This window comes from Apodemus sylvaticus, chromosome 3, assembly GCF_947179515.1.
Source record: "Apodemus sylvaticus chromosome 3, mApoSyl1.1, whole genome shotgun sequence".
Classification (NCBI taxonomy): domain Eukaryota; kingdom Metazoa; phylum Chordata; class Mammalia; order Rodentia; family Muridae; genus Apodemus; species Apodemus sylvaticus.
In genome coordinates this window covers 74125013-74148092 of record NC_067474.1, presented here as the reverse complement: position 1 = coordinate 74148092, position 23080 = coordinate 74125013, and the positions used below count along the sequence as shown (strand labels likewise).

At 50.8% G+C, this 23080-nt stretch overlaps 1 protein-coding gene across 7 annotated transcripts in view; it reads right to left on the bottom strand.

The window, feature by feature from the left end:
• The window catches only part of Rgs3 (regulator of G protein signaling 3), a 136580-nt gene that overhangs the window by 52373 nt on the left and 61127 nt on the right, over positions 1 to 23080 (bottom strand). For 6 of the 7 annotated variants that reach the window (XM_052176596.1, XM_052176593.1, XM_052176597.1 and 3 more), the window contains 4 exons: positions 20562 to 20761; positions 17055 to 17138; positions 10711 to 10822; positions 4073 to 4116 (listed from right to left, as the gene is read on the bottom strand). In XM_052176596.1, coding sequence (XP_052032556.1) covers positions 4073 to 4116; positions 10711 to 10822; positions 17055 to 17138; positions 20562 to 20761 — 440 coding nt within the window. Of the gene's footprint in view, positions 1 to 4072; positions 4117 to 10710; positions 10823 to 17054; positions 17139 to 17262; positions 17356 to 20561; positions 20762 to 23080 lie in introns of those variants that run through there. The other variant, XM_052176601.1, reaches the window with a different exon arrangement.

The following is a 23080-nucleotide window of genomic DNA, read 5'->3' as shown; positions in this document are numbered from 1 at the left end:
GATTTTTTTTTTTCCTTTTGACACAGGATCTCTTGATCCTTTAGCTCAGGCTGGCCTGGAACTCACTGTGCAGTCCAGGCTGCCCAGGAACACGCGATCCTCCTACTACCCCTGGACTATAGACATGTACTTCCATGCCTAGTTGGGGTGTGGATTGTTATTCCCCTTTATGAAAGGGGAAAACCGAGGTTCAGAGTGGCCAAGGACTTCTCTAAGTCTGCAGCCAGTGAACCAGAGAGAAAGAAACACTGAGCGGGGAGGAGCTACCTGCTGCGATTTCATCTCCGAGCCCTGGGAGATGTCATCTCCTGGTGAGGCGTCTACACCCCTTTGCTGGCAGGACTGCTCTGTCTCACAGCCTGGAGGCCACAGGAGCATCTCACCACCAGGAGGAACTGTTTATAGGTCAAAAGGCTTTCTAGCTGCGATGGTCACTAGCAGCTTTTGTGTATAACTCTTTCCTGCTATAACATGGCAATACTCTCCCTACAAAGGCACAAGAGAGCCTCTTGGAGCCAGCAGCCTCCCCACCCCTGATCCTGAACGGACCTCCAGAGACCCAAGCTCTTTACCAGCCATGCCTTGGCATTCCTTCCAACAGCCTTATAAGGGAACAGCCATGGGCATTCTATTTTTCTGATACCCTCAAAAACCAGTTCCCCGGAAGGGCCTGAGGCTCTCACCCGAGGCAGCCACCAGGCCATTTGTAATGATTACATACATAGAATTCATTGGCAGGCAGCGACTGAGCCCAGAGCCTCCCATGGAATCTCCTTTGGAGAGTGGTATTCCAGGATCAGGGGTGGTGACCTTCCTGTCAGTTACAGCAGCAAAGGGCAAGGCTGCATCTGACAGCTTGAAACTAAGACTTGTCACAATGCTTGAGAACCTAGAAGACTCCCTCAGCACCCAGGACCTAACACAGGGTGGGGCTCTGCCTTAGATGGACAAACATTTTTGGAAAGAGCCTGAGTTTCCAAGACTGGCTTAGCCAAAAGAGAGAGCCAGCTCCCTGAAGAGAGGCTAAATCCCTACCTGCCCAAATCTGTGCAAACTGTGAGTCCTCATTGCCTGCCCAGCTGGCCCCACATGTGAACCATCTGTCACAATTCCGTGTGCTCTCCAAATGACCCAATTAGTCAGTTCCAATTCTGATGTGCTCAATGGCATCAATAGCAGACTCCAGGGTCAAGGGTGTAAGCCATCCTAAAAGGACCTTGATGCTGTCCCCTCCAAGTCATTGGCTTCTGACCGTGGGGTGCTCAACCATGTGCAGCCTTCTCAGTTGCATAAACCTGAGCCCGCAGCACTAGGTGAGGGAGCCGGTCCTTTTCTGTGACCTCAAATCCAACCAGACTCAAAGCTCCTCTTGGCCTCTTTAAAACTCCTTGCTCCTGGATTAATTTTATCTTCATAAAAACCTAAACAGCCTCAGCAACAATGGAAGCCTGTTCATTTGCTGTGACAAGCATGTTCCATCTCGTTCTCTCCTGATGAACCGAGGAGGCAGGGAGGCAGAGAGGCAGAAAGACCTCGCTGCCACCATTTTTCCTATGAGATCACTAAGACCCTGAGAGGTCAGATCTTAAGGAGACCCTGACTGAGGCCAGAACCTGTGATCTTGTCAGGTCTGTATAGCCATGTAGCTATGGTACTTGGGAAGTGAGACAGTTTGCCTGGCTATCCTTTTAAAAGATGAGTGAATCATTGAGAAACCTCTAATGGAGGGTAAATGAACGTGAAAAGCCCTTCTTCCTGCTTTAATCTAATGTCCAGTTAGCTGCCACTCACTGAGCATGCTCAGAGCTGGGCTCAGGGCTAAGTGTTTTATATGCATTGTCTTATTGAAGCGCATTCCAACCCTTCAAGTAAGACCTCACTGCCTGTGTCAGGAGTGTGTTAGCAGCCCCTGATCTCTCAGCCCCTGATCTTTCAAGGAAGTGCAGAGCCAAGATGCAAATCTACATCCATCCTCTTCATTACCAAAACCAGCTTCTTATAGTGAATGGAGTCAGCCCCACATGAGAGAGAGAGAGAGAGAGAGAGAGAGAGAGACTCCCAAACAATGTACCCCATGCTCTGAAGCCACCTGTGGGCTGCATCTGTCTCAGATTTGCAAGGACTGAAGGACACCTGTCCTTGGAATTAAGACTGTTTCCAGCAGGCCAGGAATTGTGCTGGTTCACACCTTTAATCCCAGCACTCCAGACAGAAACCAGCCTGGTCTACAGAGCAGTTCTAAGACAGTCAGGGCTACACAGAGAAATCCTCTCTCAAAAAACAAACAAACAAACAAACAAAAAACAACTGCTTAGGGTGATCCTACCCAGGACCAACCTGCTGCCCCACCCCCAGGGCAGTTGTGGCGTTCTGAATGCAGAGTGGGGGGCGGGGGAGGGAACCCTCTCCAAACCTCAAATCCTCCCCAGGTTTCTTTTGGGGTGCCACTTGCATACCAGGCAATGAAGAATAAACTAGTCAGTAGAAATTCTAAGATTTGGTTGGGATCTCCATGGGGCTTAACACCACTTGTGTCAAGGTGTGGAGAATGCTAAGGCCTGTGAACAAGCAAGCAATGTGGTCTTCCCTGCACCGCAGACTAGCCCTTCATTAGTAGCAGCCCATTAAGATGAGAGGCTCCCAGCTGCACTCTCCTGCTCTCTTGGGGTCCGATCACTTGGTGCTTGCCGGAAATTCAAGGCCTTGGATCAATAGCCCTTTGCCAATCTTTAGAGGACTAGAAAGAAGCTCTAAGGTGCAAAGGGCAAAAGGGCTTTTCTCCAGGAAAACAAAACACCAGTCTGGCAGGAAGTTCTCTCGCTGTTAGAGAGCCTGGGGCCCCATTTTAAAAGTTGATATGGGAAGCTAGAGGGGCCAGGGGGACCCAGCCCTGTCCTCACAATTTCCTTCTATACTTTAGTCACTTGGCTCTGTGGAACCAAGCACCCTTTAGTGCTGAAGGAAGTTTACCAGCCACCCCTGTGCCCAGGCTGGGTTGTAAGTGACACAGGGGAGGACACCTCCACTGCCCCTGCACACAGGTCTACTTTCAAGCACCTGAGTCCCCAGTTCTACTATAAGACCTTCTATTGCCTCTTGGGAAGCTCTCAGCATACCCCCCTAAAGTGAAGCTCTCAGCAAACTTTCTTGTCCCTGCTTTCTGTTCAAAGGTGTAAACCTCTTAGCCAGGAATTGGAGGAATGCTTTTCAATCCCAAAGGGCACAAAATCCTTCTCAGAAAGGTATATTCCTCTCGGCTAGCCAGAGGAATGACCTTGGGAGGTCATTCCCCAATCCAGGCTCCCAGGACGGTTGGCAAGACACAAGACAGCAAAGGGTCAGGATGGGCCTTGCTTGGAGAGATGCCACATGTCATCAGAACAAGGCTGGGGATGGAAAATTACACTGGAATCTGGAAAGAATTTGGATGACTCTGTGGCTCTCAAATCCTTCATCACCAAGGACCTCTCTGGTTAAAGCCCTGGTTTACCTACCAAACCAAAAAGCCGTTTGCTTGGTTTTAGCCCTGAAAGGCACAGCTGTCTAAGCCTGGTCAGAGATCACCAAGAGTATCAGTCACTCTTGATGGCATCACTCTGAGCCAAACACAGATGCATGGTGCTTGCTTTAGCCTGCATTGTCCTGCCTAGAAGAAGGAACAATTATCTTGGGCCTTTGAAACACTGACAAGCCTTAGTAGGAGGGGTGGTGGGTGGTACTTCCTGGAAAGAGAGGATGAAAGAGGCAGGCGTGGGAGCTGGACAATCTCCAGAAGGAGGGCTACTAAATAAATAATCAGGGTAGTGTGCAGCTGTCAGGCCACGCCCTCAAGACGCTTAAAGGTGCGGGTGCACCAGAGGTATCAAGCAGGGTATGTCAGGGCCACCCCGAAAACCATCTGTTTAGCTGTTCTTTCACACAGACATAAGAGCAGGGTCAGCTGTGTTCTACAGAGCAAGAAACTGCCCTGACTTTGTCTTGGGTCACTGCAAGATTATATGGAGGCCAATCTCAAGCCTAGTTGTCTTTGAGTCACACTTTACTCTCCTCCAATTCAGAGAAAGGGACTCACCTCTGCCAGGTACAGCACACAGAATTTCAAGTCTTCTGAAGAACCTTTGATAAGAACAGAAAAGATTCACATTAGCAACAGAGTCACAGCCTCGCTGGGCACAGCCAACTCTCTCACTCCCAAGGAGGCAGTGTGTGGTGCCTCCCGGAACAAGAGGGAGGAGAGGGCAGGTGTGGGAGCAGAACACTCTGCAGAGCTCAGCTCACTAACTCACCCATCCAGGTGATGAACAGTTGAAAGGCTTTTGCCTGCAGGTCAGCTTGACCCAGGGAATGCTGGAACCATATCCCCGGAAAGGAGACCCTCTACTGGCTAATAGCCACATGCAGGGAGCTGTCTACATCCCAGAAGGCCTCCTCTACCCCCAGAATCCTTGCTTCAGGAGGCACAGAGGCAGCACACTTCTGGATTCTCTTAAACAATCTACTGCCTTTGCCATTTTGAAATTCAACAGGAAGCTATTTGATTCTTGAGAGGCCCTTGTTCCCCTCTAAGGGAAGTGCAGGTCAAGGAGTGCAGGGCTTCAATCCCCTGTCTGCATCCTGGGAGACAGCTTTTCAGCATGGTGACATTCTCTTAAGTGTTTCACCCCTGAACCAGAATTGTAAACTCAACCAGTTACAACTGGAAAAAATAGGGAGGGAAAGTGAACTGTTCCCTTCCCTTCTTGGGAAGAGTCCCACTGAAAGAGAACTCCAGAAAGGAAGGAAGACAACTCTGGGAGATGGGCCCAACATGACCAAAGGCACGGAGATAGAGATTCGCCAAGCCAATGGGCACTGAAAAGCACAAGCACCCCAGGACACCCGCCCTGCTCACTTCAGCCTCTCCTCAGGTCTTGGCCAGTCCATGAAGCACTCATCTGGGCACAGGCCTGGGAAGGTTAGAAATTCCCCGCACTTCCAGATGTTGGCCTTACCAAGCAGGGTGTCACTTTTGAGGAAAGAAACTATCTAACACATGTAACAGCAAGCACTTAAAGTGTCAGGGACTCTGGAGTACCACAGTGATTTGAGCCAACTGCGAGCCCAAGTACTTCCACCAGTCAGTTCAAAGGCTGAGGGTAGTCCCGTGGGAGAGTGCTTGCTTCTGTATTCACTCTTGGCAACAAGCAGGGAGGCAGGGCTCCCAGCATCCATGGCTTGTGGCTCATGTGGGAACACAGGACCCAATGATGAAATCACTCGGTCAGGCAGTAAAGGGGAACTGTAGCCCAGCTAGCTCTGCAGCCCACACTCCACCTCTACACAGCATGCCTCTTAAATGCCAAGCTCCAGTAGGACCCCTTCAATGCAAACTTAAGGCAAAGGAACTAGCAAATCAAGCGGGGTCTGTCACAAAGAGAAGGTTTTAGCTACAAGGTAAAACTACAGACTAGCTCCAAACACCTAGGGAATACAGACCTAACCAGAGGAAGCCAGGTGGATTGGCTGGGTTTGTGTGTCAACTTGACACAGGCTGGAGTTATCACAGAGATAACTGCCTTCATGAGATCCAGCTGTGGGGCATTTTCTCTATTAGTAATCAAGTGGGGAAGGGCCTCTTGTGGGTGGGGCCATCCCTGGGCTGGTATTCTTGGGGTCTATAAGAGAGCAAGCTGAGCAAGTCAGGGGAAGCAAGCCAGTAAGAAACATCCCTCCATGGCCTCTGCATCAGCTCCTGCTTCCTGACTTGCTTGAGTTCCAGTCCTGACTTCCTTTGGTGATGAACAGCAATGTGGAATATAAGCTGAATAAACCCTTTCCTCCCCAACTTGCTTCTTGGTCATGATGTGCAGGAATAGAAACCCTGACTAAGACACCAGGTCTCCTCAAGCAAGAGAGAGGACACTTCCCAAAGGACAGGAGCCACCAAGCAGAGCCAGAACAACGCATTCCATGATAAATGGGAGTCTACTCTGGACTTGAACTAAGTCTTCTCCCCACCTGGCAATGGGCTGAAGAGGCAGAAAGCCCCGCCCCAGAAGTCTGTAGTGTTTAAGAAAATGGGCCCCAACATCTCTGTGGATTCCTTGTATTGCTGAGATGGAGACAAGAGGAGGAGTTTATTTTGCTTAAGAAAACATATAGAGGGGTTGGAGAGATGGCTCAACAGCTCAGAGCACTGGCTGCGCTTCCAGAGGACCCGGGTTCAGTTCCCATCACCCACATGGCAGATTGCAACTGCCTGTAACTCCAGTTCCAGAGGATCCAACACCCTCACACAGACATACCAATGTGCATAAAAATAAATTATTTTTAAAGAAAAGGAAAAGAAAACATACTGAAATGTTTCCAGGCAGAACCTAGTCTAAGGGAGGGCAACCCTGCAACCCACCTAAGAAAGCAATAGAAAAACCCGGGTTTGGGGAGCAGGCAATAAGGGGAGGGGAGGCTCAACCCCATCCCCCAAAAGTACAGAGCAGGACCGAGATCTGAGAGACTTGGGGAGATGGGAGCCGAGGTTGGGGAAACATACTGTCAGACAGTCCTGGTGTCAGGAAGCCATTGACAAATGACAAGCTCTCGGGGCTTTGACACCAGTCCTGCCCCCTCCAACCTTGCTGGATTGCTGCAAACTCTCCCTGGCATCTGTTCCCCATCACAGCCTTGTGTTGGCAGTAGTGTGACAGCAGGATGGAAGGGGAGCCTTGCTCAGCATGATTCGGAGCCTCATAAAGGAATGACAAACTGGGAGAACTGAGGGAACTAGGGAGGACTGCCTGGAGCTGAGGGAGCCAGGGAGGACTGCCTGGAGCTGAGGGAGCCAGGGAGGACTGCCTGGAGCTGAGGGAACTAGGGAGGACTGCCTGGAGCTGAGGGAGCCAGGGAGGACTGCCTGGAGCTGAGGGAGCCAGGGAGGACTGCCTGGAGCTGAGGGAGCCAGGGAGGACTGCCTGGAGCCGAGGGAGCCAGGGAGGACTGCCTGGAGCCGAGGGAACTAGGGAGGACTGCCTGGAGCCGAGGGAGCCAGGGAGGACTGCCTGGAGCCGAGGGAGCCAGGGAGGACTGCCTGGAGCCGAGGGAGCCAGGGAGGACTGCCTGGAGCCGAGGGAGCCAGGGAGGACTGCCTGGAGCTGAGGGAGCCAGGGAGGACTGCCTGGAGCTGAGGGAACTAGGGAGGACTGCCTGGAGCTCTGGAGAAGACCGCAGAGAGAAACGCTGCCCTGCTGGAAGAGAGGGACACTGAGGCAGTACATGGGTGGGTTTGCCTTGAACCATGCTAACTGCCTCTGCCATTTTGGATTTCATCCAGAAGGGGCCTTTACATTGCACCATGTAATGCACAGACCATGCAATGCACAGACCATGCAGGAAGCTTCCTAACCATGGGCTAGGTGGAGCCCAGAGAAGGCTTCCTGGCCCGTGCCTGCCAGTCTATCATTTACCCAGAAAACATCTTACTGCTGCTTTGAGATTCAGCAAACTTTCTCTACTAGTGAGGGCAGGCCAAGAGAGCTCTTGTCTCTGTTCTCCACATACAAAGGCAGGGCAGGGGAGGGACAACAGAGCGCATGAACACTAAGAGGTAGGGATGAGATTTGAACTCAGGCAGAAAGCTACTCCCAAAGCCAGGATTCCTAATCCTATATCATACATGCTTCTACCCTGCCACAAGCTTTCTGTGATCCCACCCGGCTCGGAGCTCCAGAGTGGATAGGCCTCTTCCACAGTTCTCACTCTAGTGGCCAGCACTGAGGCAGACGTGGGGGACAGCTCAGAAAATGTCAGGCAAGCATTTCAGCAGCTGGGACCAAAGCAGCTGAGTTTCCAAGCTTGGATCCTGGCTCCCCCAATGTGCCTGGAGAGCCCATGAGTCAGACAGACATTTCCAGGTCATGCCTAAGAACAGGCAAGGCCAGAAAGACACACTGTGGGCGTGATGCTGGCCGCCCGGGAGGCAGAAACACAAAGAGTAGCAGAAGCAGCAGACGCCGTGACAGGAAGAGACCACAATGGGTCCCCTCTGACCGGAGATGTCCCAATTGTTAGCACCAGCTCTCTGCCTGTTCCCATCACATCGCCATTCAGTCCTGATGAACACTGGGAGAAGCTGGCGGGAGGAGGTACCATAGGAGTGCTCCAGTCGGGAGCTCTGGGGGAGGAGACACCCCAGCTCCCAAGCTAAGGGGACACTCTGGTTTCCTTTTAGCTATTCATTGTCTACGAAAACAAGCATCCACTGGTCACCTGATACATGCCATGCTCTCTACAGAGTCCTGGGAATATGGGTGACTAGCAGAGGTTGACCCTAGCAAACAAGTCACAAGGGAGTCCTTTCCCTGGGAGAAGGTAGATTCTACCCTGCCAGGAAGCATAATTTACCAGCCCCAGCCTGTCCAGAAGGCTGGATGTCCTCTTTGTTTGATACCTTTATGGCCCCCTAAATCGATCTCTGCATACATATTGACTTGAAATCGAGAAGAAACCTAGGAGCCTCATGTAAGGTTCATTAGAGACCCTTCTGCCACCAGACACTCCAGCTAACTCCCAAATGCATCTCTGAATAGCCTCACTTGCTGCGTAGTGGGTATGTGGGAGCGCCCAAGAAATAGCCCCAGCCTCAAGACATTGGCTCCCACAGCTGCTGCTGGCTAATGCAGAAGGGGCACTGGAGTTCAGTAGAACGTGGAAGGCAGGGGTGGCGGGGTCGGGGTGGGGGTGGGGCAGAGTACAAAGGCTCCATGGTGCCTGGAAAGAAGTCTAAGCCCTGAATCGTGTGCCTGGAGCGCTCCTGTCAACTAGCGGTTTCCTTCCATCTCAGCAGCTCCAGGATTCTCAGCGGCCATGGTCAAACCCACTTAAGGCTGTGCTCTACCAAGGAACTCTAGTACAGGTACACATCCTCCATGCCAACCAACCTCGCAGGCTCTCCTATCCATCATCACCTTGCCTGCGCAGTGCTGCCCCTGGCCACCCACCCTTAGCTCTTATGTGGCTGTCTCATTCTCTACAGGCAGACATGGTCTCAGCCCCAGGAAGCCACATCTGCACGCAGCTCAGTCTCTTGGGAGCTCCTCTGCACCCGTCGGCTCGGACCACCCAATCTGAGCGTCACTACCTGGTAGAGGGGAGAGTGTCCAGACTCCTCAAGCTTCAAATCCAGCCTCTGGGAAGCTCTAGAAGGGGCAACCTAGCCCTCTATATCCCAATCTGGAAGCAGGTTAATATGAATGATGGCCATGGACACTTCTCCCAGCAGCCCTGTGGGTTCCCTCTGTGGGTATCAGAGAAGAGGGAACTCAAAGGGCTAACTGAATCCTTACTTCACAGAGAAACTATGAGGGGGGGAAAGAGAAGGTCTCACGGTGCAAACAAGCATATTGTCGCAGCAGTGAAGTCAAGTCTGGGTCCCCTGTCCTGAGGCCACTGTTCTCTCTACCCTCCAACCCCAGAGCCACCCAAAAGTCAGCCACCTGGAACAGCCCTCTCCCCAATTCTTTTCCCTCCTTCCATTTAGCAGGAAGCTGAGCCAGTGAGGGTCTTAGCTTGTGGTCCAGTCAGGGCTCTGGTCCTGGTGCACCTAGTACATAGTACTGAGCACCACACTACTAGGTGTAAGTTCATCTTAACCAGGTCCCAGGTGACCTGAGCTAGGGGGTGTGGCAGGGAAGCCAGGTTGACTATACTAAGCATCTGTGTGACCACAGGACAAGGTGGGACAGCAGCCAGAAGCCAAGTGCAGAGTCACTGGAGGGCACAGAGGAACCCACCTGGAACACCAGAGCCAGGGACCAAGAAGCTGAGAGGCCTGCTCTTGCTCTCTCCTTGGTTGTCACCCTTGCTTTCCTGTCAGGAAAAGCACCTAGTCCTGTCACCCTAGTCCTTGAGCAGTCCTTGACAGAGCTAGAGAGGGAACACTGTGAAGGGCTTCCTATGGGAAGGCTGGTTCCCAAGAAGGCAGAGCGGCCAGGGCACCAAACACACAGGATAGCTTTGCAAGCAGTCAGGAAGTTCTCCTGAAGCAGAACCCCCGCCAAAATAGAATTCTCATATTTTCCTCCCAGCGCCCCTGCTGCCCTGAGCTCACACAGGTCTGTTGTTGTTTGCATAATCCGGGAGAGGAAACCGAGCCCCTTGCGGCTGAGACCTCAGGCGCCACAGCCTGCGGCTGGACAGATACTCCCAGCTGGCTTTCCGTTCCCTGGCTGCCCCCCCACGGGCCAGGCCTCCGTGGAAAGTTTGGGGTTAGAAATCCCCTGCTTGCTGCTGATGCTCTGCTCACCGGCCCCAATCAGGCATGCTCCAGCTTCCCAAGGCTCTGACCAGACCCACACAGCTGGCTAAAAAGAGGAATTGTCCACAGATAATTGTCAAGACGCCTCTACTGGGAGCCTGTTTGGAGCCAGGCACTTTATGTAAATGACCTAACTTAACCCCACAACCTTCTGAAGCACTATCATTATATATGAGGAAACGGTCTCAGAAAAGTGAAGTAACTTCCCAAGGCCACACCAGAACAGAGGGGCCTAAACACAAGGTCCAGGAGTTCAAGGCTCTCCCTACCTTCTTACCCAACTCCTTGGAAGCTCCCTAGGGTAGAAACCTCCTGCAGAGATCAGGTGCAGCAGAAGGAAGGTGGCCAGCTAGCACTGAGTGGAACATCTGACAGCCCCAGGCAGACCCAACAGCATGTTAGGGTGCCCGGGTCCTCCTTACCCTCCTGTAGCTTCACGCTCTGGAGGTAGAGGGGATTTCTCAGGACGTCGCAGCGGCCTGGCTCCTCCTCCTTAGTGAACAGCAGCAGGTCCGAGTACACGAACAGTGTCACCTGTTCAGGGGGAGAGCAAACAAAACTGTCTGCTCTGCTGTACCGAAGGATGCAGAGATGCCGGGTCCACTAGAGGTCCAGGAAACACACCCTAGACCTCTCGTGCCAGGCAGAACCTAAGCAGATCTGTGCGGGGCCCATGCTAATGACAGAGGCCTGCTCGGCAGTGGGAGGAACAGCCAGTTTATCCTGAGTGTTCTACGCTTCCCCTGCTCCAAGCAGAAACAAATACAAATCAACCAGACGAAACAGAAACAATGGCTCTTGTCCTCAATGTGGGCAGCTCTGTCAGCTGCTCTCTGGCTGTAGTCCTCCAGGCTCACTCTCCTTGGAGGAACCTTGCTTTAGGCCCTGGGGTGTCCCTAGACTGTATGGCCGTACCTGGCTCCCTCAAGCTTCTTCTACGAGCTATTGGTAATGTGAAGGGAAGATTTATGAGGTAATATGACCAAATTTCTTGCAGATATTTTTGTAGTGTACCTATGAGAAATTTGGTTCAAGAAAAATGGTGGTTACTTACATTCTGACACAGGTTTGCACATAACTGCTACTCTTCTTTATGCTCCAAAAACAAAGGAAGGGCTATTTTTAGACATTATAGGTAAACTGACAGATATGCTCAGCATGTTTTTACGTTGAACCCCCTTGGTTCTCTGTGCCCACTGTGGTATGTACTGTTCTTTCCTTAAAGCCATAAAGTCCTATTTCAGATGATAATAATTACTATTATTATTAATTGTGGGACTCTTCTTCAAGGGGCCATATCTGACACTCCCTCTCTTCTGAAGCAAAAAGACCCCACCAGAAGGGTTTGGCACATCCTAAAGGGCACAGTATGTGATTTGTTAGCCATGTTTAAAGAGTCAGCACGCTGACATTTAGCTAGCCAGCTGCTCAAGATGATCCCACGGTCCCACCTCTGAGGCTCTCCTAGAGAATACAAGAATGTGTAAATATGAACATATAAGGATGTTCTCAGTGGCACTTCTGTAATTAAAAAAAAAATAAGACAGAGCATGGCTATACACAGTTACAATCCCAGCAGTCTGGCAGCCAGCCAAGCAAGAGGGTTATGAGTTACAGGCTATTCCAGGGTATACGTGAGCTCTAAGTTAATCTGGTCAATGTGCTGAAAGCTTGTCTCAAAAATATATATGCATACACACACATACACATATATGTACGTGTGTGTGTGTTCATGTAGGATATTCAAAGGCCCAACTGCCATCTTGAACTTTACACAAAAATGGAACCTGGAAGAAATTAGGACCACAGAGACAATTCAGGGACGTACTTAAGCAGGCTATGACAGGGCCATGTCCCCTTCCAACAGGTCCCAAATGCAAACGCTCTAGACTTTGGTTGCTAGGCTCTGCATTTAAGAACACTGGCTGCTCTTCCAGAGGTCCTGAGTTCAATTCCTAGCAACCACTTGGTGGCTCACAACCAACTGTAATGGGATTCGATGCTCTCCTCTGGTGTGTCTGAAGACAGCTACAGTGCACTCATAAAAAAAGAAAGAAAGAAAGAAAGAAAGAAAGAAAGAAAGAAAGAAAGAAAGAAAGAAAGGAAGGAAGGAAGGAAGGAAGGAAGGAAGGAAGGAAGGAAGGAAGGAAGGAAGGAAGGAAGGAAGAAAGAAAGAAAAGAAAGGAAAAGAAAAGAAAAGGCTAGAATTCTTTGCCAGAGGGATATTTTTATTTAAGATTTATTTTATGTATGTGAGTACACCATCACTGTCTTCAAACAGACCAGAAGAGGGCACTGGATCCTATTACAGATAGTTGTGAGCCACCATGTGGTTGCTGTGAATTGAACTCAGGACGTCTGGAATAGCAGTGCTCTAGCCCCCTCCCCCAGGCGTCTTAATAGTGAACTCTGCCCAGCCCAGCCCAATACAGAGCAAGAGAAGCATCCCAGCGGCTGAGCACCTGCGGCTGAGCACCTGCTCCTGCTCTGCTCCGTCCTCACTTAAACAGTATCACTGCCCTTTCCAGCTCAGACAGGTGAAGTGACTTTCCCACGGCCACACAGGCTATGGATTCGGGTCAGTCTACTCCTAATAACAGAGGGGAGATATTGTGCCTATAGCAGAGGAGACAATAAACTCAGTAAGTGTGGGAAGGAAAACAGTGGCGTGCTCAGTCAGTCAGCTCATAGTTACGGAGGGTCTGAGGAGGGTCTGCAAGGTCAAGGTGCTGCTCTTGTAGGCAAACCCTCATGTTCCCACAAAAACATGTCCCCCAGTCAGGGAAGGTCCGGCTGTTACCTCCAGACCATAGGGAAGCTGACAGAAGAAAGGTCACAAGAGACAATCTGTGAGACTAGAAAATTAAAATGAAAAATGGAAAAAAAAAAAGCCTGGGGCTGTATGGAAGACTTGTGGGAGGAACCACAAGGTGAGAAAAGCTTTAGGCCACTGCCCCCGTTGCCCTGCCTGCTCGCAGAGCTGAGAATATGGTCTAGACAGGAAGTGATTAAGGCATGAGAAAAAATTAACCCCAAAGGTCGGTCAGGCAAAGGCCAGGGCTGGCACAGGTTGGGGGCAGTCATGCCAGAGCAAAGCACATGGACTCTGCTCCCCAAAATCCTACAAGCAGGAGCCTCCTATCCATGGGACACTGACCCCCATCTCCACAGTCCGGTTACCTGCTGCCTTCCACCACCAGCCCTGGGGCTTGGGCCAGTCTTCCCCACACTTGCTCCTAGGACACATGTATTTCCCACAATCCCAAGATTAGTCACAGAATCTTTACAACTCAACTCGGAGGGTGACTTCTCCCAAGTGGCCCTGACCAAAGCCTTCTCCTGGGCACCGGGCTATGGGGCTGAGCCTACCTACAGACAACAGAAGCACCGTGGTGCGTCAGTTAATAGTAAGCCTAGTGAGTCTGTGTAAACTGAGGGTGTGGCATCTTGGACTTCATAGTATTCCTGGAACCTAGTAAAAGCTCTGACTGAATCCCCAGCGAGCAGAACTGCTCTACAAATCAAGTTCTAGGACAGCCAGGGCTCTATAGATAAAGCTTCTCTCAAAAACAAAAACAGACAAACAAGAAGGCCACCACAAATTGATGATATGATCCGGGTGTGCACCCAGCAAGTTTGTGACTTCTGGGTGGCCACGAGCAGAGCAGTCTGTGTTACGGGGACTGGAGCCGCTTTCTAATATCACCGTGCTCAGAGAAGAGCCGTGATAAAGAAGCAAGAAAGAGAACATTCGAGACATGCAGAGCTTCCAACTACTTAGCACCTTCCAGTTTACAACTCTGCTGCGTGGAGAGGCTACCATACACCCATTCCAAAACCCCTTTGGGACAAGTTATTCCCTGGAGAATGACACAGAGTAACTAGATTCTAGGAACCCTACCCTCCCACCCCACCGTGTTCTCAGAAGCTACCTAATGCCCGGTGATAGCTGTTCTCCATTTTCAGTTTGAGGAACAGGAGACATACCAAAGCTCTCCTAAGAGGCTGCTGCTATCCTACTTTGAGAAGAAGGGATGTAGTTACTTTTCTTGTCCTAAAAGAAAGAAAGAAAGAAAGAAAGAAAGAAAGAAAGAAAGAAAGAAAGAAAGAAAGAAAGAAAGAAAGAAAAGAAAAGACTACCTTCAGTCTTAAAGGGAGAATTTCTTTAAGTTCTCAGATTCCAAAGATCCAGGAGGCAAGAATTTGTGTGTGTTTGTTGTAGGGGGTGGATAAGGGGGTAGGGGGCTGGGAGAGTCGGGGAGGCAGCAGGGAGTGAACTGTTACGACAGCTACAGTTTGGCTTGTGTTCCCTTGGTTTTACAAACATACCAAAAGCGCCAGGGATCATGGAAAGCATTCCCCAGCCAGAGAACCAAGAACTAATCCTGGCTCCATTCCCTACCAGCCTTGAGATTCTTGGGTCCTGATCAAGAGTCTCAGTCTCCTTGTTGTGCTTTTCTCCTGGCATGAGGATGATGCAGGCCTAATTGGGATCACACATGAAGCATGGGACCATGTATGTAGCATGCATGAGCAGTGAAGATATGCAGTAAATACCTAAGGTTTGTAGATTTAGTGGTGAACGAGAGAGGAGAGAGTGAATTAGACATGAGAGTATAGTCCAGGTGCTGTTGCCCCCGACTGGCTGCTTCTGCGTGCATTAAGTGTGCAGCCGCACCTCTCCAGCTCTGGCCCTGCACGCACACCATCATGCACCAAACCCAGCACCAAGGGACGTCTCACTCTTACAACCTACATCCCATCTCCCAGTGAAATTTCTCTCCCACTGAAGTAAGTGGGAGGTAGATGGGCTGAGGTCCTTAAGGAAGCTCTCCAAAGAGAGGTTCTGAGTGGCGTCAGCAATCTCAGGGGTGCAGGAACTGAGCTCTGTGGAGGCGGGAAGAGGAAAGGGCCGTGGTAAAGGCTGTGTGTGAGGTGCTCACACAGGCTGTGGTGAGAACAAAGGGCAGTGCAAGGAAAGTTAAAAGTTACTTTTAGTTGGGTATGACATAACCAAGTTGATCAGATAAAAAGAGGGGCAGGGCTCTGGACCAGTGAGAGCAGGCCACTGGCTCCAGGGGCCCGCCCCTTTGAGTGTGTATAGGATGCCTTCATTCTTTCATATATCCTTGATGCCAGTGCGGCTGACTGTGACAGGCTAAGCTGTAAGCAAGGTGGCTTCTAACAAGAAGCTTCACCCAGGAGGCACTCTAGGCCACGCCACAGACAAGGAGGAAACCCCGAAAGAACTATGACTTGGTGACTGGAATAGTTAACGCCCCCTCCCATGGTAAAGCCACAAGCTGACCCTATAAGTGAGAGGACCAGCTTACTTAGCACAGCAAACATTCCTTGAGATGCCTGTGAGGCTGGAGACAGCTGGCCAAGTCAAGTGCCTGGGAACTAGCAGAGAGTCAAGGTCAAAGCTGAAGTCAGAGAGGAGAGGAGCGAGGCTTCAACCACCCGTAACTGTGTGGGCAGCATCTGTGCAGTGAGTGACCCATCGCCCCAGTCAGTCCAGGAGGACAGGCCTAGAGCGTGTGGGCTTGTCCCATGACAGCCTCAACAGAGACGACGCTGGCTTCTGTCTAGTTTCTGCCATTGCTTCATAAAACCTAAAGGAAGGAAAGCCAGAGGATTTTTCTTCCCTGGGGAGCACCCCCCCCCCTTCCAGAGATTTGCTCACTTTTCCTCAGTCTTTCTGAGTAAAGCTTCCATTCTGCTGTCCATACTTTCAAGAGGCCACACCCACTAACCTTCTCTGGCCTAAGACAGCAAACACAGAGCTATTGTCCCAGGCCAGTCCTTAATGATTGACTGCCCCAGCCCAGCATCTCATGCCCTTGAGTCATGTACAACAAGACTGCGGAAGGTCCCATGGCACTAAAAAGTCACCAGTCAGGGGAGGAACAAGCACACAGTCTCCCTGGGGAGCCCTCCTAAAAGAGACAGTACTCGTGTGGAACATAGGTGTCCTGATCTCCTTGCTTGCAACAAAACACAAGCAAAGCCAACTTGCGGTGTTAGCTCCATCGTGCAGCGTGTTCAGGAGGATGAAGCTACAAGGGGCTAGCTACAGGCCCCGCCCTCTGCCTCAGACCGGCACAACCCCACTGCTCTGACAGTAAGACTGATGAGGAAGGCAGAAGTCACCAGAGGCCAGTGATAGAGCTGGGGCTAGATACAGACATTCTAGGTCCCAGCTTCCTGATCTTTCCACTGTGTGGGTAAGGGAGGTTCTCCCAGCTAGAGATAAGCTGGCTCCCAGGAAGAATGACCTGCCCCCTGACCCCTGCTGCCAGGACTGGGGGAGGGGTATGGAGGGTGGCCTTAGACTGAGCTCTCAGAAGGGGTTCGGGGTTGGCTTCATATAGAAAGACTCTAAGGCTTCTCTTTGGCTAGACTTTAATCTTCAGGGGTGCTTATCTGAGCTGGGATAAACTGTTATCTTTTCTCCTCCTGGGATAAACAATGAGATGTCCTTTTAGAGACTCGAGGTATACTTTCACCATACCAATGATCAGCTTTTAGAGACAGAGAGAGTGAGACAGAGACAGACAGAGACAGACAGAGAGACAGAGACAGAGACAGCGGGCCACCATAACTAGATTGTAAACAAGAGCTGGGTAACCTCCTGGTAAGGCTTTGGAAGAGTTTCAGGTCTCCACCCCGAGGCTGTCTAGTTCCCCACAGGAAGAGAGAAGAAGAGGGAAGGAGACCCAGCCGGTCTGCGGCCACGCAGCGCCCGGCTGGAGCATGGTCTTACCTGGGAAGTCTTATTCCTCCCCTCATATAGCAGCAGCTCCTCTGACAGCAGGAGAGTCCGGGCAGGGTTACAGAGATCTAGGGGCTGAAAACCAGACTCGGTGAGTGGGAGCGCAAAGGGCAGCTTGCCAAAGCCAGATCAGAGAACTCTCTTGCAGAGGGAGAAGACAAGGCTGCCCTGCCCTCCTCCTACCCCTGACCCCACGCACTCTCACACCCGCAATGGAAAGAGAAAGACTCTGCTCCTGTTCAGCACAGCCAGGCCTGATCAAAAGAGCTGCTCTCTCTACCGGAAGTTCAGCCACATGCTTAGGGCCTTGCAGTTCTCCCCTGGTGCCCGCCCCCACGCCGGGCTCCAGTGCCCCTCTGTCCTGTGTGTGCTTCAGAGGGCAGTCTCTGCTGTGCCAAGAGATATGGCCACTCAAGTCTCTTCAAGGCCAGGCGGGTCCCCGCCCTGCTCAGGTCCCAGGCTAAGCAAACTGACTCCTTCACCTCAGCAACCAGATCCCACTCAAACTTCTAGTCCCACCGCCCTGTCCGACCACCGACCACACAAAGAATGAGCCCAGACTCTGCCTGACCCTTGCAGAGACACCTGTCCTTGGGAATGTAAATTTATCACATGACCCCCAAGTCCCTGACCTCAAGCAAGGGATATAGAAAGATAACAAAACAGATGTCAGCTTGTACTACAGTGGGGATGGGGCTTCAAAAGTAGGCTGTTCATAAACAGATGGGAAAATCAGACGGAAAGCAGAGCAAGGCCAGTCATAGCCAGGTGGAGAGGTCCCTGGTGGGACGGGAGAGCACGGGAATATGGAGGCGCCGGACAGCGTCTGGTGACAGCTGCTGCCTGTCCCTTGGTAGGTAGCCACCTCTGATTCTCTGTTTTGCACATGGAAGTCTTATGCTGTCTTTACCTTGAATCTCTCTCTCTCTCTCTCTCTCTCTCTCTCTCTCTCTCTCTCTCTCTCTCTCTGCAGGGTTTCTTCTCTGTGTGGCCCTAGCCACCCAGCTGTCCTGGAACTCATTCTGTAGGCCACTCTGTAGTTTGAGGACAGGTGGCTTCAAACTCAAGAGATCCACCTGCCTCTACCTCCTAAGGCATGTGCCACCACCTCCTGGCTTGAGTATTTCACAATTTAAATTTTTTCAGTTTTCATAATTTTAAAAACTAATTTAGGTTGGGAATGGTGACATATACCTTTAACCCCAGCACTCAGAAGGCAGAGACAGACCAATCTTTATGAATTCAAGGCCAGACTGGTCTACTTAGAGAGGTCCAGGACAGCCAGGGTTATATAGATACCCTTTCTCCAAAAACTAAAAAAAATCTCATATATATACATGTGGGAGCATCATGCATATATATATATATATATATATATATATATATATATATACAGGAGCAGGCATACACATATACACACATCTATACATGTGGGAGCAGGCATGCATACATATACACATCTATACCTGTGGGAGTAGGCATGCACACATACACACATATATACATGTGGGAACAGGCATGCACACATACACACATATATACATGTGGGAACAGGCATGCACACATATACACATCTATACCTGTGGGAGCAGGCATGCACACATATACACATCTATACCTGTGGAACAGGCATGTACACATACACACATATCTACATGTGAGAACAGGCATGTACACATATACACATATATACATGTGGTATAGGCATGCACACATACACACATATATACATGTGGGAACAAGCATGTACACATATACACATATATACATGTGAAACAGGCATGCACAGATACACACATATATACATGTAGAGCAGGCATGCACATATACATAAATACATGTGGAAGAGGCATGTACACATACATATATACATGTGGAGCAGGCATGCATACATGTGCATGTACATGCACACACACACATGCGTGTATATGTGGAACAGGCATGTGCATGCCATAGGTGTGAAAATAGGAGGACAACTTGTAGAAGTCACTTCTCTCCTTCCACTCTATGGGTCCCAGAGATCAAACTCAGGTCGTCAGGTTTCACGGCATGCACCTTTCCCTACTGGGGCAGCTTGCCAGACTTAATTTGTAATAAAAATTAGAAGACAAAACCAAAAATAACCAGGGAGGTAGCATGCACCTATAACCCTAGTCCTTGGGACACTGAGAAGGAAAGATGGAATCTGGCTATCCTGAGCTACACAATGGAAAGGCTGTCCACAAAGCCAAGGGCTGTGGGCACAGCTCAGTGCTGTGTGGAGACAGCACAAGCAAAGCTTTGAGTTTGGCCCCCAGCCCCACAAGAAAAGGGGAAGTGGGGGGAACAACATGGCGAGAAATGAGAGCTTCTTAATTTAAAAATGTATAAACAACCTAAAAGGTCATATAAGTGACATCCAAGGGGCAGAATTAATAAATACCTGAGAGGAAAGAAATACAGAACACGTTTACTACCTAGTCACCATTTGGTGGCTGTCTAAGCTTAGTATTTCTAAGCTTTCCAGTGCCTTAGTATTTTGGCCACAGCAGCAATAAACACAGACGTTCGCAGATCTCTGTCTAGGATATAGAGTCCTTTGGACATGTGTTCAGTAGCAGCATGACTGGGTCATATGGTAATTATCTACTAATTTAAAAAAAAAAACTCATCTTGAAAATTAGGTACGTATGTGCAATGGTCTTTTATCCAGCCATAAAAATCTAATTATAGCATTTGCATGAAATAGACAGATGTAAAACATATAGTATGTGCTTTCTCATATACAGGATCTAGCATTAAATGCTTTTGTTATATATATACATATGTGCATCGCTTCTCGGCCTTTTGGCTAAGATCATGTGTAGTGTATATACATATGTGGGTGTAGGTATGGGCCATATAACCAGAGAAGGAACGACAAGAGGAGAGGAGAGTTTTTGAGGAAAGAGGGGGACAGAACACAGAGGACACAACGCTGGGAAAGAACTTATGACAGCAGAGACATGCCAGGGGCAGGGGCGTGGGAGAAGAAGAGGAAGAAAGCGAATCACGGTGGGAAATCACGGGACCTAAGACTCTGGATGTAACTCGATCGGGAGCGTGTGACTCCCGTGACTTCTGTGCTCCTGCACCGTGACTGCTGGCCTGATGCATTTGCTCGAGCAGCGGAACCAGCCACACATGCTCTCCCTCAGTCAGTTTCAAACATCAGTGCCTCAGGGTGAGGCAGCTGGCATCACCCGCATCACCGCGGGACTCTGTAGTGCACCCATCCTGGCCCCAAAGGATGAGGGAGCTGCGAAGGCAGGGCGGGGCCCTCTCATGGCTCCACACTTCTCCACACAGCCTTCTGGAAACTTCTGCTTCCCTTATAATCTCCACAAGAGGAAGTTATTTCCCTGTCCCCAAAGGGGGCCCTGGATCCTGCATGAGGCTATACCCGAGTTCCTGGAGCCAAGGTCCCTGACTGCTCTGACTTCCTCCTGAAGGGAACCCTGGGGTGTGCCACAGGCTCACCTGCACAAAGACAGGGAATACCAGGACTTTAGGGGCCAGGGTGACATAGGTGCCATAACTTGAATGTGGGACGTGTGGTCTCAGGGCTGAGCAGTCTTGGTAGTTGCTGTGACCCTTCATGGTCTGCACTGTCTTCATCAGCCGAGACTTCTTGCCCAGGCCAGTGTACGATTTCCCTTTAGTAGTAGTAGTCCCTGGTTCTGTGGAACAGAGGTGTGGGGACAATGAGGTACTTCCATCATCCTTTAAAGGATCCCCCCCTCCCGACCCCCACCCTCACTCCCCACCCCCACCCCCACCCCTGCCCCCGCCCCATAAGAAGAGGGAACAATGTCCACTTAGTGAATCCCACTCCAGTCAGGCTCAGCCTGGACCTCAGGGATTCCTGAGAGGGAAGGAGGATGGGGGGATGGGGAGGGATGGGGAGTGGGGGTGGGGCTGGGGGAGAAACAGCAACTCTAGGCCTAGGATAGAGCGGTCAGCCCACAACGGTGACAGGGGGAGTTACCCTGCCACCCCCACCCCTCCCAGTGACCCAGGCACCAAAACGAAGCTATCCATTTATCAGCCTTGCACGTCTGAAAACCAAGAAATTGTCTAGGCACGCTGGCACAAGCCAAGAGTCCCAGAATTCAGAAACCTGAAGCTGGAGAACCTAAAGCCGGAGCAGCTGGGGCTGCATGACAGACAGGAGCCCATCACAGAACAGCAGCAGCAACAAAATCACAGCGCAACAAAAACTCCCTTAAGCACTCGGGTCTGACCTCACTGGCTCTGCCCTCCCACATGGAACAGGAATTGCAGCAGAGGTGGCTTTGTGAGGGACAGGGCACATGCTCATCCCGTTACCATCCCACCGGGGGCCTCCTGCTCATTACCAGCCAGGCACAAAGGTCTGTTCCCTGCAGTCATGGGGATGCTATGCTTTGTCCTTGCGCATCAGGGTCCACACCTTCCACTAGCCAGGGTAGTGGGAGCTACCTGGCCACCACCAATTGGTCTAGAATAGCAAAAGGCACCTGCTGTGTGTGTTCTGAATGCACGCCTGAGTGGTGGGGTTCACATTCACACACAACCTGGGGTCCTTCCTAGGGTTCCCGCTGCTAGGGGAAACCAGCCAGGTTCTCCCTGACTAAAGTCTCAGCGGCCTCTAGCTTTCTGCAGACAGTGAAGAGGTGACCTGAACCAGCTCCATCTGGGGGCTGCTCCCCACCAACACAAAGGCCGCTGGGAAGAGGAAATGGCCCAGTGGGTTTCACGCTTGCTCACTGCCCGCCTTCTCACTGAGAGGTGAGAAAAACAAGTCAACTCTCCCCACCCCCACAAGTGACCAGCCAGCTCACAGTTGGCGGCAGCACTCAAACCATAACTCAAACCACTTCCTGACTCTTCAAAGGTGGCTGAGATGGTACAAAGAACATGGACCCAGATGGGGACAGGAGGCACAGACCCAGGAAAAGAGTCCCACAGCTTCCTGACATGCCCTGGGGGTTGACAGGTTGTCTATGCAGCAGCCTGGCCACCCACTGGGGAAAAAAATCCAACCTGTGTCTCAGATCTACACTAGACTTGAGTTGGACAAGACACCTTGAATGTGAGCTATGTCTTCCTCACTCAAAAGCTGGCTGTGCAGCCCAGAATGCTGTGCGACTGCACACGAAGCAGGCTCCTTCCCCATCTGAGATGGTTCTCTCTGCTTTGAAGCAGACACTGTCCTGTCTCACCTGTCCAGGTGAGTCAACTGGAAACTACAAAAAGGCCCCGTGAGAAATGGGGATTGGAGGGCCAGGCTGGCATGTAATTGCAGGATGGATTATCTCCAATATGAAGCCAGCCATCGGTGCTAGCATAGCAGAGAAAAGACCCCTGGGCCTGGAAGCACACTCTAAGTCAGGTCACAGAACAGTCTGGAAACAGACAGGCTAGACTGACAGAGCACAGCCTGGATCAGGGAAGGTAAAACTATTCAGGACTGACAAGAAGGGTCTGAGGTCAACCAGACCAAAATGAGGGCAGGATGCAGTCCACTGTGGAAAAATCTAGTGTGGACTCTAAGTCTCAGACTTACAAGAGACTTCTTCCCTAGGCCCAACTGCATCATCAAAGAATCTTCACCCTAGACATCAAGAGTCACAAAGCAGCCACCAGACTCGTCTCTCTGCTTCCAGAGAGGAGGGGACGGCTCAGCCCCATTCTTCAGATAAGCAAACAGAGGTATAAAGTACCTGCAGGAGATGGCCAAGGCCATCCAGCTAGTAAAAGATAGTAGACGGGAGCAGCCCTATCTAGGTGGCAGCCACTCCCTAAAGGTACACTGCCACACCATTCCAGTGATATGGGGCAAGGGGTGTGGCTCTCCAGAACTGACTTTTTTTTCCAAGTTATTCTTTTTTTCTTTCTTTCTTTCTTTTTTCTTTTTAGAACAATCCAGATTGCAGGCCGGGTGCTGAGCCCCAGGAAGGCAAACTTCCACCTGTCACCTCTTGTGATGATGTCTGACCTAAACCTGCATCATCTCC